At 36.2% G+C, this 13,124-nt stretch overlaps 1 protein-coding gene across 1 annotated transcript; it reads right to left on the reverse strand.

Moving 5' to 3' along the window:
* Window positions 1–6,987: 6,987 nt before the first annotated feature.
* Window positions 6,988–11,232, reverse strand: LOC130810678 (uncharacterized). Its single transcript, XM_057676819.1, has 4 exons — window positions 11,027–11,232; window positions 10,757–10,807; window positions 10,057–10,336; window positions 6,988–9,960 (listed from the first exon to the last, which is right to left on the reverse strand). Exons 1-4 carry the CDS (start codon window positions 11,230–11,232, stop codon window positions 6,988–6,990), a joined length of 3,510 nt encoding a protein of 1,169 aa, XP_057532802.1.
* Window positions 11,233–13,124: the final 1,892 nt, after the last annotated feature.

The following is a 13,124-nucleotide window of genomic DNA, read 5'->3' on the forward strand; positions in this document are numbered from 1 at the left end:
ATTGATCCTTGTTCATTCTTCATCGTTCATTTTTCAATGAACATTGATCCTAGTTCATTCTTCATCGTTCATTCTTCATTGATCATTGATCCTTGTTCATTCTTCATCGTTAATTCTTCATTGACCATTGATCCTTGTTCATTCTTCAATGATCATTGATCCTTGTTCATTCTTCATCGTTCATTCATTATTGATCATTGATCCTTGTTCATTCTTCATCGTTCATTCTTCATTGATCATTGATCCTTGTTCATTCTTCTTTGATCATTGATCCTTGTTCATTCTTCATCGTTCATTCTTCAATAATCCTTGGTACTTGTTCATTCTTCATCGTTCATTCATTATTGATCATTGATCCTAGTTTATTCTTCATCGTTCATTCTTAATTGATCATTGATCCTTGTTCATTCCTCATCGTTCATTCTTCATTGATCATTGATCCTTGTTCATTCTTCCTCATTCATTCTTCAATGATCATTGATCCTTGTTCATTCTTAATCGTTCATTCTTAAATGAACATTGATACTTATTCATTCTTCATTGTTCAATGTTCATTGATCATTGATCCTTGTTCATTTTTCATCGTGCATTCTTCAATGATTATTTATCCTTGTTCATTCTTAATCGTTCATTCTTCAATGAACATTGATCCTTGTTCATTCTTCATCATTCATTCTTCATTGATCATTGATACTTGTTCATTGATCATCGTTCATTCTTCATTGACCATTGATCCTTGTTCATTCTTCAATAAACATTGATCCTTGTTCATTCTTCGTCGTTCATTCATCATTGATCATTGATCCTTGTTCATTCTTCATCGTACATTCTTCATTGATCATTGATCCTTGTTCATTCTTCATCGTTCATTCTTCAATGATCATTGATCCTTGTTAATTCTTCATCGTTCATTCTTCATTGATCATTGATCCTTGTTCATTCTTCATCGTTCATTCTTCAATGATCATCGGTACTTGTTCTTTCTTCATCGTTCATTCATCATTAATCATTGATCCTTGTTCATTCTTCATCGTTCATTCTTATTTGATCATTGATCCTTGTTCATTCTTCATCGTTCAATCTTCATTGATGATTGATCCTTGTTCATTTTCATCGTTCATTCTACAATGATCATTTTTCCTCGTTCAATCTTCATCGTTCATTCTTCAATGTTCATTGATCATTGTTTATTCTTAATCGTTCATTCTTCAATGAACATTGATCCTTGTTCATTCTTCATCTTTCATTCTTCATTGATCATTGACCCTTGTTCATTCTTCATCGTTCATTCTTCATTGACCATTGATCCTTGTTCATTCTTCAATGAACATTGATCCTTATTCATTCTTCATCGTTCATTCTTCATTGATCATTGATCCTTGTTCATTATTCATCGTTCATTTTTCTTTGATCATTGATCCATGTTCATTCTTCATCGTTCATTCTTCAATGATCATTGGTACTTGTTCATTCTTCATCGTTCATTCATCGTTGATCATTGAACCTTGTTCATTCTTCATCGTTCATTCTTAATTGATCATTGATCCTTGTTCATTCCTCATCGTTCGTTTTTCATGGATCATTGATCCTTGTTCATTCTTCATCGTTCATTCTTCAATGATCATTGATCCTTGATCATTCTTAATCGTTCATTCTTCAATGAACATTGATCCTTGTTCATTCTTTATCGTTCAATCTTCATTGATCATTGATCCTTGTTCATTCTTCATCGTTCATTCTTCATTGACCATTGATCCTTATTCATTCTTCAATGAACATTGATCCTTGTTCATTCTTCATCATTCATTCATTATTGATCATTGATCCTTGTTCATTCCTCATCGTTCATTCTTCAATAATCCTTAGTACTTGTTCATTCTTCATCGTTCATTCATTATTGATCATTGATCCTTGTTCATTCTTCATCGTTCATTCTTAATTGATCATTGATCCTTGTTCATTCCTCATCGTTCATTCTTCATTGATCATTGATCCTTGTTCATTCTTCATCGTTGATTCTTCAATGATTATTGATCCTTTTTCATTCTTAATCGTTCATTTTTCAATGAACATTGATCCTTGTTCATTCTTCATCATTCATTCTTCATTGATCATTGATACTTGTTTATTGTTCATCGTTCATTCTTCATGGACCATTGATCCTGGTTCATTTCTTCGTCGTTCATTCATCATTGATCATTAATCCTTGTTCATTCTTCATCGTGCATTCTTCATTCATCATTGATCCTTGTTCATTCTTCATCGTTCATTCTTCAATGATCATTGATCCTTGTTCATTCTTCATCGTTCATTCTTCAATGATCATTAATCCTTGTTCATTCTTCATCTTGTATTCTTCATTGATCATTGATCCTTGTTCATTCTTCATCGTTCATTCTTCAATGAACATTGATCCTTGTTTATTCTTCAATGAACATTGATCCTTGTTCATTCTTCATCGTTCATTCATTATTGATCATTGATCCTTGTTCATTCTTCACCGTTCATTCTTCATTGATCATTGATCCTTGTTCATTCCTCATCGTTCATTCTTCATTGATCATTGATCCTTGTTCATTCTTCATCGTTCATTCTTCAATAATCCTTGGTACTTGTTCATTCTTCATCGTTCATTCATTATTGATCATTGATCCTAGTTCATTCTTCATCGTTCATTCTTAATTGATCATTGATCCTTGTTCATTCCTCATCGTTCATTCTTCATTGATCATTGATCCTTGTTCATTCTTCCTCATTCATTCTTCAATGATCATTGATCCTTGTTCATTCTTAATCGTTCATTCTTCAATGAACATTGATACTTGTTCATTCTTCATTGTTCAATCTTCATTGATCATTGATCCTTGTTCATTTTTCATCGTTCATTCTTCAATGATTATTTATCCTTGTTCATTCTTAATCGTTCATTCTTCAATGAACATTGATCCTTGTTCATTCTTCATCATTCATTCTTCATTGATCATTGATACTTGTTCATTGATCATCGTTCATTCTTCATTGACCATTGATCCTTGTTCATTCTTCAATAAACATTGATCCTTGTTCATTCTTCGTCGTTCATTCATCATTGATCATTCTTCATCGTGCATTCTTCATTGATCATTGATCCTTGTTCATTCTTCATCGTTCATTCTTCATTGATCATTGATCCTTGTTAATTCTTCATCGTTCATTCTTCATTGATCATTGATCCTTGTTCATTCTTCATCGCTCATACTTCATAGATCATTGATCCTGGTTCATTCTTCATGGTTCATTCTTCAATGATCATTGATCCTTGTTCATTCTTCATCGTTCATTCTTCATTAATCATTGGTCCTTGTTCTTTCTTCATCGTTCATTCTTCATTGATCATTGATCCTTGTTCATTCTTCATCGTTCATTCTTCAATGATCATCGGTACTTGTTCTTTCTTCATCGTTCATTCATCATTAATCATTGATCCTTGTTCATTCTTCATCGTTCATTCTTATTTGATCATTGATCCTTGTTCATTCTTCATCGTTCAATCTTCATTGATCATTGATCCTTGTTCATTTTCATCGTTCATTCTACAATGATCATTGTTCCTCGTTCAATCTTCATCGTTCATTCTTCAATGTTCATTGATCCTTGTTTATTCTTAATCGTTCATTCTTCAATGAACATTGATCCTTGTTCATTCTTCATCTTTCATTCTTCATTGATCATTGACCCTTGTTCATTCTTCATCGTTCATTCTTCATTGACCATTGATCCTTGTTCATTCTTCAATGAACATTGATTCTTATTCATTCTTCATCGTTCATTCTTCATTGATCATTGATCCTTGTTCATTCTTCATCGTTCATTCTTCATTTATCATTAATCCTTGTTCATTCTTCATTGTTCATTCTTCAATGATCATTGATCCTTGTTCATTCTTCAGCGTTCATTCATCGTTGATCATTGATCCTTGTTCATTATTCATCGTTCATTCTTCTTTGATCATTGATCCATGTTCATTCTTCATCGTTCATTCTTCAATGATCATTGGTACTTGTTCATTCTTCATCGTTCATTCATCGTTGATCATTGATCCTTGTTTATTCTTCATCGTTCATTCTTAATTGATCATTGATCCTTGTTCATTCCTCATCGTTCGTTTTTCATGGATCATTGATCCTTGTTCATTCTTCATCGTTCATTCTTCAATGATCATTGATCCTTAATCATTCTTAATCGTTCATTCTTCAATGAACATTGATCCTTGTTCATTCTTTATCGTTCAATCTTCATTGATCATTTATCCTTGTTCATTCTTTATCGTTCATTCTTCATTGACCATTGATCCTTATTCATTCTTCAATGAACATTGATCCTTGTTCATTCTTCATCATTCATTCATTATTGATCATTGATCCTTGTTCATTCCTCATCGTTCATTCTTCAATAATCCTTAGTACTTGTTCATTCTTCATCGTTCATTCATTATTGATCATTGATCCTTCTTCATTCTTCATCGTTCATTCTTAATTGATCATTGATCCTTGTTCATTCCTCATCGTTCATTCTTCATTGATCATTGATCCTTGTTCATTCTTCATCGTTCATTCTTCAATGATTATTGATCCTTTTTCATTCTTAATCGTTCATTTTTCAATGAACATTGATCCTTGTTCATTCTTCATCATTCATTCTTCATTGATCATTGATACTTGTTTATTGTTCGTCGTTCATTCTGGAACAAGTTTGCAGCGGAAGATTTGTTTATGACTTCTTTGATTATTCGATCATCAATCAGACAATCAAATAGTAAAGGTTATCTTGATTAAAATAGTAAAGGTTATCTTGGGAGACTACTTATCCTGGAAGAAGACACTGATTCCCCTAAGGAATACAAGGCCTTAATCCTCACAATTCTCACAAAGATCAACGTAATCTTGGAGAAGTATGAATCCGTGAAAGGCTTGAACGCTCTCAAACTCTCAACAGAAAATGAAGAACAAACAGGAACAAACACTTGTCTTCTGAATGAAACTCTGAATATGAATTATCAAATCTGAAAATAGGAATACATGACATGCATTACAATCTGGAGGAGGGCCTTATTTATAGATTTGGCTTCCTCCTTTTAACGGCTAGAACTCAAGAAAAGGCGCCTAAGTTCTAACGGCTATAACAGAAGACTAAGAAAGAACGCGCTAATCTATCCGACAGGGTTTGGGAACACCTGACTGTTCCTTCTCTAGCTGTTCCTTATCCTTCTTCTTTTATATACAAAACTATGTATGCTTTTCTCGAGGTTGGACCATGTACATCCATATTAGTCAGTAGCTGTTCCTCAGTTCCTGTTCCTTGTGTATCAACTCCCTGATCTTGGACTGTTTTGGGTTCAGCACGCTGTTCCTCTGTACTGTTCCCAGTAATACTCTTGTGCTGATCATATGTAGAAGGCGTACTTGTTTCATTCCCTCCTTCTTCAGCTCGAATTGTCCCCAATTCAGACTCAGCATAGTATGGCTGTAAATCCCCTATGTTGAATATGGGGGAGACTCCATATCGATCAGGCAGGTCTACTTTGAACGCATTGTCTCCATATTTCTCAGTAATTTGGAATGGTCCATCGGCTCTTGGCATTAATTTGTTCTTCCTCTGTCTTGGGAACCGTTCCTTTCTCAGGTGAATCCATACCCAGTCTCCAATTTTGAACTTATGTGGAGCTGACGTGCTTGAGTTAACTTTTTGCTGGTACTTTGCAGTAGCTTGTTCAATGTGTTTTTGGGTTTGCCTATGGATTGTCATCATGTCCTCAGCATGCTGCTTAGCATCCCCATGTGGTCTGCAATGTGAAGGAAGATCAATTAGTGAAACAGGTATTATAGGATTCATTCCATACATACATTCAAAAGGTGATATCTTAGTTGCCCAGCTTGGACTCATATTGTAGGCGAACACTGCATGACACAGCTTCTGGTCCCAATCTCTTAGATTTTTCTTTACCAAAGTTCTAAGGATTGACCCTAATGTTTTGTTGGTAACCTCTGTCTGTCCGTCAGTTTGTGGGTGATGAGAGGTGCTGTAAAGAAGCTTAGTGTTGAGCAGTCTCCATAGGGTGCTCCAGAAAGAGCTTAAAAACTTGCTATCCCTGTCTGATACTATAGTTCTAGGGACCCCATGCAGCCGTACAATTTCTGCAAAGTAAAGCTTGGCTATTTGATTAGCATCATTCACCTTATTACATGCTATGAAATGGCTCATTTTGGAGAACCTGTCTACCACAACCATGACTGCATCTTTGCCCCTCTGTGTTCTAGGTAGGGCAACTATAAAGTCCATACTCACATGTTCCCATGGTCTTTGTGCAATGGGTAGGGGTTTGTATTCCCCTCTATGGAATGTTATTTTTGCCTTGATACAAGGCTCACACCTCAAAATAATCTTGCCTACTGTTCCCAACATCTTTGGCCAATAAAAGTGCTTGGCTAACATATCCAAGGTTTTCTGTATACCAAAGTGTCCTGCTAAGCTTCCCTCATGTATCTCTCTTACTAAGGCTGTTCTTAAAGATGTTCTAGGAATACACAGTCTGTTCCCTTTGAAAAGAAACCCCTGTTGGATACTAAATGGGCCTTGTGGTTGTTGGCTGCACTGCTGGTAAAGAGTACTGAAGTCTGGATCAGTTTTGTACTATTCCTTAATCATCTCAAAACCTAATACCTTGGCATCCAAGATAGCTAATAAATGTGCTCTCCTACTTAGAGCATCTGCCACAATGTTAGTTTTTCCAGCCTTATACTTAGCAACAAAGTTAAAGCTTTGCATAAATTCAACCCATCTAGCATGTTTGGCACTAAGTTTGTTTTGTCTACTGATATGTTTAAGGGACTCATGGTTAGAATGCAAAACGAAGGGCTGTCCCTTAAGGTAATGGGACCAGTGCTCTAGGGCTCTAACCATAGCATAGAATTCCTTATCATAGGCTGAGTAATTCATCCTGCTCTTATTTTACTTTTCACTAAAGTATGCTACAGGTCTACCTTCTTGAATTAAAACAGCTCCTATCCCTGTGTTGCTGGCATCACATTCTACCTCAAATGGTTTATTAAAGTCTGGTAGTCTCAGAATAGGAGGGTTACACATGGCTTCCTTAATTTTCTCAAAAGCTATTTGTGCCTCTGTGGTCCACTTGAAGGTGTTCCCTTTTGTGCAGTCTGTGATAGGTGTCATAATGGTGATGAAACCTTTAATGAACCTCCTGTAAAAAGAGGCTAGGCCATGAAAAGATCTTACCTGAGTGATACTAGTGGGTACTGGCCAAGTCTTAATGGCTTCTATCTTTGAGGGGTCTACCTGCACTCCTTGTCTCCCTATTATAAATCCTAAGAAGTAAACCTCAGTTAGCAAGAAGGAACACTTCTCTAGTTTCCCAAATAATCTCTGTTCCCTAAGAGTCTGGAATAGCTGCTTCAAATGGTCAAGGTGTTCCTCTACACTCCTGCTGTACACTAGTATGTCATCAAGGTATACCACAATAAACCTTCCTAAAAATGGTCTTAGGACCTCATTCATTAATCTCATGAAGGTACTAGGGGCTCCAGTTAGCCCAAATGGCATAACCATCCATTCATACAAGCCATATTTGGTTTTGAAGGCTGTCTTCCATTCATCCCCCTCTCTCATTCTAATTTGATGATACTCGCTTCTCAAGTCTATCTTACTAAACCACTGAGATCCTGATAATTCATCCAACATGTCATCTATTCGAGGAATGGGAAACCTATATTTGATAGTAATGTTGTTCATGCTCCTGCTATCAACACACATACGCCATGTTCCATCCTTTTTAGGAACAAGCAAGGTGGGAACAGCACATGGACTCATACTCTCTCTGACATACCCTCTGTCCATAAGCTCCTGTATTTGTCTTTGCAACTCCTTGGTTTCCTCAGGGCTAGTTCTATATGCAGGCTTATTGGGCAGTGCTGCTCCTGGCATAAGATCTATTTGATGCTCAATACCCCTTAATGGAGGTAACCCTACTGGTAATTCTACAGGAAATATATCAGCAAATTGATCCAACAAATTAGCAATCCTAGGGTCTGGTTGATTACTCTCTGGTGTTACTTCCTTACTGAACAAAAGAAAGGCTAGTCCCTCCCTCCTGATCTCCTTAATACTCACCTTTCTATTTATCAAAGATACATTACCTACAGGTCTCTGTGGAAGTGAAGTGCCTACTGCCTTCTGTGAAGGTAAGGTAAAGCCACTACCTATTAGTTGCTGTGGAGGTAAAGTCTTGTGGGGTGGCAAGGGCATAAGGTCCTTAATCTTTCCCTCATGTTTCAAGGTATAAACATTAGTATAGCCATCATGCAAGGTCCTTCTGTCATGCTGCCAGGGCCTACCTAAGAGCACATGACAGGCAGTCATGTCTAACACATCACAGAGCACTTTGTCTTTAAATGATCCTATAGCAAACTGAATCAAACACCTCTTCTTAACAAAACCACTTGCTTTGCTATCCAACCATTTCAGCTTATAGGGATGTGGGTGTGGTTTAGTCTCTAAGTCTAAGGTCTGAACTAAATCGTTGCTGACACAGTTAGTTTCACTTCCCCCATCTATGATTAGGTCACACACTTTGTTCTTAATCTTGCATTTGGTTTGGAAGATGTTTTCTCTTTGATCATTTGGTTTGGTCTTTGGGGTAGCATGAAAGTTCCTCCTAATCAACAAATTTTGCAAATCAGGCTCAGGATACACTTCCTCTCTGTCCCCTCCTTCCTCACTGTCTTCAGCTCCCTCAAAAGTTTCCAGGACTCCCTCATCATTAACACAGTAAGTACCATCAGGGTCCTTCTCAGATGTTGAAGGCCAAACTAACTCCTCCCTACCATTCCTGCTAACCATCATGGCCCTAGGTCTTCCTATGTCTTTAATTTCTGCCCATTCTTGCACAGTGAAGGCTCTAACATTTGGGCACTCACTTTTAATGTGACCATGTCCATGGCATTTGAAACAAACAACCCCCTTCAAGTCCGTGGGATTTTTATCCTTAGTGATATTGGTCAAGGGTGGAATCCTATCTGGTGCATTGGTCTGTGTCACAGTGGGTGTTGGTGTAGCAACATTCTTTGGGTTATAACTCCTCACTGGTCTATTGTAGGTGCTGCCCATGCTTGATTTCTTCTTAGAATATTTTTCCAAAGTAAGGGCATTACTACAAGCCAAGCTAAAGGTAAGGTTTGGGATCAACTCCAATTTTTTTCTTAGATCTTCCCTCAGTCCTCCTATGAATTTCCCAACCTTCATCTCCTCAGTTTCATTGGTGTCACAAACAACAGACAACCGTTCCCATTCTTGAATATAATCTGCCACAGTCCTATGGTCTTGTCTCAATGTTCCCCATTTGATGTACAACTGCTGTCTATAATTGCGTGGGACATATTTCCTTCTTAAATGCTTTCTCAATTTTTCCCAAGTATTGATTCTCTCTCTATCCTCCCTCCTTCTTTGCTTTTGCACTCCTTCCAGCCATATTGCAGCAAGCTTGGTCAGTTTGATCTTAGCTAGCTTAAACTGCTGTTCAGGTGTGGTTTCCTTAAAATCAAAATATCTTTCTAAATTGGCTTCCCAATCTAGGTACACCTCTGGGTCTGTAGATTGTCCACCAAAACTAGGTAAGTCAATTTTCAAGGTTTTGTCCTCACTGTTCCTATTATTTGGAAGAGGCTGCTGTGGTCTGTCCCCCTGGTTCCCCATGTTATTGGCTACAGTCAAGGCTAGTTGTTGGACTATATTGGTAAGGGTCTCTAATCTTTCATCCATGTCCATATTACCCCAAGTATTCACAAACAACACAATGTTATGATAGTCAACAATCAAAACCTGCAAAAAGATCTTCACAACAATTTTTCCAGAAACCAAAACAAACACACAACTCAAATATTCACCAGCCACAATCTCGCAAGAAATTTTCTAAGCAACAAATTTCCAAAAACAACAAGGAATGCACTGATGTATAAACCCTAATTTCACGAAACAATTTTCAAAAATCCGATTATTAAAACCAACAATTTTTAAAGACAATGCAATGTTTCCAATTTTGTAAGTGAATGCGATTAACTTTTCATCAAAGAATACAATTTGAACAATCAAGAACTGATTTATACTAACCAATTTATACGAAAACTCAAAAAATTCGATTATCAAACACCAAATTGATACGCATGCAATGACAATAGAATCAGATTTCAACAATCTTTTTCCACAATCAATTGTGTAAAATGATTCAATTTGGACTCTACGAATCTCAATCACAGAAATTAATAACAAGAAGGAATTGAATTTATACCTGTGATTTCCAATTGAAACAAAATACAACCGATACCTGATCCTCTGATTACTTTTCTTCACAGAAAACGCAATGTTACCTATTACCTCGTATCTCCTTGTGTCCCTCCTCAGAACACGGCTCTGATACCAAGTTGGAACAAGTTTGCAGCGGAAGATTTGTTTATGACTTCTTTGATTATTCGATCATCAATCAGACAATCAAATAGTAAAGGTTATCTTGATTAAAATGGGTCGTTTTGGGGCGATTTCTAAGTAATCTTGGGAGACTACTTATCCTGGAAGAAGACACTGATTCCCCTAAGGAATACAAGGCCTTAATCCTCACAATTCTCACAAAGATCAACGTAATCTTGGAGAAGTATGAATCCGTGAAAGGCTTGAACGCTCTCAAACTCTCAACAGAAAATGAAGAACAAACAGGAACAAACACTTGTCTTCTGAATGAAACTCTGAATATGAATTATCAAATCTGAAAATAGGAATACATGACATGAATTACAATCTGGAGGAGGGCCTTATTTATAGATTTGGCTTCCTCCTTTTAACGGCTAGAACTCAAGAAAAGGCGCCTAAGTTCTAACGGCTATAACAGAAGACTAAGAAAGAACGCGCTAATCTATCCGACAGGGTTTGGGAACACCTGACTGTTCCTTCTCTAGCTGTTCCTTATCCTTCTTCTTTTATATACAAAACTATGTATGCTTTTCTCGAGGTTGGACCATGTACATCCATATTAGTCAGTAGCTGTTCCTCAGTTCCTGTTCCTTGTGTATCAACTCCCTGATCTTGGACTGTTTTGGGTTCAGCACGCTGTTCCTCTGTACTGTTCCCAGTAATACTCTTGTGCTGATCATATGTAGAAGGCGTACTTGTTTCACATTCTTCATGGACCATTGATCCTGGTTCATTCTTCAATAAACATTGATCCTTGTTCATTCTTCGTCGTTCATTCATCATTGATCATTAATCCTTGTTCATTGTTCATCGTGCATTCTTCATTGATCATTGATCCTTGTTTATTCTTCATCGTTCATTCTTCAATGATCATTGATCCTTCTTCATTCTTCATCGTTCATTCTTCATTGATCATTGATCCTTGTTCATTCTTCATCTTGTATTCTTCATTGATCATTGATCCTTGTTCATTCTTCATCGTTCATTCTTAATTGATCATTGATCCTTGTTCATTCCTCATCGTTCATTCTTCATTGATCATTGATCCTTGTTCATTCTTCCTCGTTCATTCTTCATTGATCATTGATCCTTGTTCATTCTTAATCGTTCATTCTTCAATGAACATTGATCCTTGTTCATTCTTCATTGTTCAATCTTCATTGATCATTGATCCTTGTTCATTCTTTAATGATCATTGATACTTGTTCATTCTTAATTGTTCATTCTTCAATGAACATTGATCCTTGTTCATTCTTCATCATTCATTCTTCATTGATAATTGATACTTGTTCATTCTTCATCGTTCATTCTTCATTGACCATTGATCCTTGTTCATTCTTCAATAATCATTGATCCATGTTCATTCTTCGTCGTTCATTCATCATTGATCATTGATCCTTGTTCATTCTTCATCGTGCATTCTTCAATGATCATTGATCCTTGTTCATTCTTCATCTTTCATTTTTCAATGAACATTGATCCTAGTTCATTCTTCATCGTTCATTCTTCATTGATCATTGATCCTTGTTCATTCTTCACCGCTCATACTTCATAGATCATTGATCCTGGTTCATTGTTCATGGTTCATTCTTCAATGATGATTGATCCTTGTTCATTCTTCATCGTTCATTCTTCATTAATCATTGGTCCTTGTTCTTTCTTCATCGTTCATTCTTCATTGATCATTGATCCTTGTTCATTCTTCATCGTTCATTCTTCAATGATCATTGATCCTTGTTAATTCTTCATCGTTCATTCTTCATTGATCATTGATCCATGTTCATTCTTCATCGTTCATTCTTCAATGATCATCGGTACTTGTTCTTTCTTCATCGTTCATTCATCATTAAACATTGATCCTTGTTCATTCTTCATCGTTCATTCTTATTTGATCATTGATCCTTGTTCATTCTTCATCGTTCAATCTTCATTGATCATTGATCCTTGTTCATTTTCATCGTTCATTCTACAATGATCATTTTTCCTTGTTCAATCTTCATCGTTCATTCTTCAATGTTCATTGATCATTGTTTATTCTTAATCGTTCATTCTTCAATGAACATTGATCCTTGTTTATTCTTCATCTTTCATTCTTCATTGATCATTGTCCCTTGTTCATTCTTCATCGTTCATTCTTCATTGACCATTGATCCTTGTTCATTCTTCAATGAACATTGATCCTTATTCATTCTTCATCGTTCATTCTTCATTGATCATTGATCCTTGTTCATTATTCATCGTTCATTTTTCTTTGATCATTGATCCATGTTCATTCTTCATCGTTCATTCTTCAATGATCATTGGTACTTGTTCATTCTTCATCGTTCATTCATCGTTGATCATTGAACCTTGTTCATTCTTCATCGTTCATTCTTAATTGATCATTGATCCTTGTTCATTACTCATCGTTCGTTTTTCATGGATCATTGATCCTTGTTCATTCTTCATCGTTCATTCTTCAATAATCATTGATCCTTTATCATTCTTAATCGTTCATTCTTCAATGAACATTGATCCTTGTTCATTCTTTATCGTTCAATCTTCATTGATCATTGATCCTTGTTCATTCTTCATCGTTCATTCTTCATTGTCCATTGATCCTTATTCATTCT

The sequence above is a fragment of the Amaranthus tricolor genome, chromosome 4 (assembly GCF_026212465.1).
Source record: "Amaranthus tricolor cultivar Red isolate AtriRed21 chromosome 4, ASM2621246v1, whole genome shotgun sequence".
In the NCBI taxonomy this organism is placed as follows: Eukaryota; Viridiplantae; Streptophyta; class Magnoliopsida; order Caryophyllales; family Amaranthaceae; genus Amaranthus; species Amaranthus tricolor.

Excerpts from the sequence above, each read along its gene's own strand:
- LOC130810678 (XM_057676819.1), bottom strand. The coding sequence starts at position 11,232 with ATGGTCCATGAAGAATGTGAAACAAGTACGCCTTCTACATATGATCAG. Across the intron at positions 10,337-10,756 it reads GAAGACAAGTGTTTGTTCCT|GTATAAATTCAATTCCTTCT; the intron begins GTTTGTTCTTCA and ends TGGAAATCACAG. Across the intron at positions 9,961-10,056 it reads TTGCATTGTCTTTAAAAATT|AAAATTTCTTGCGAGATTGT; the intron begins GTTGGTTTTAAT and ends TTTGTTGCTTAG.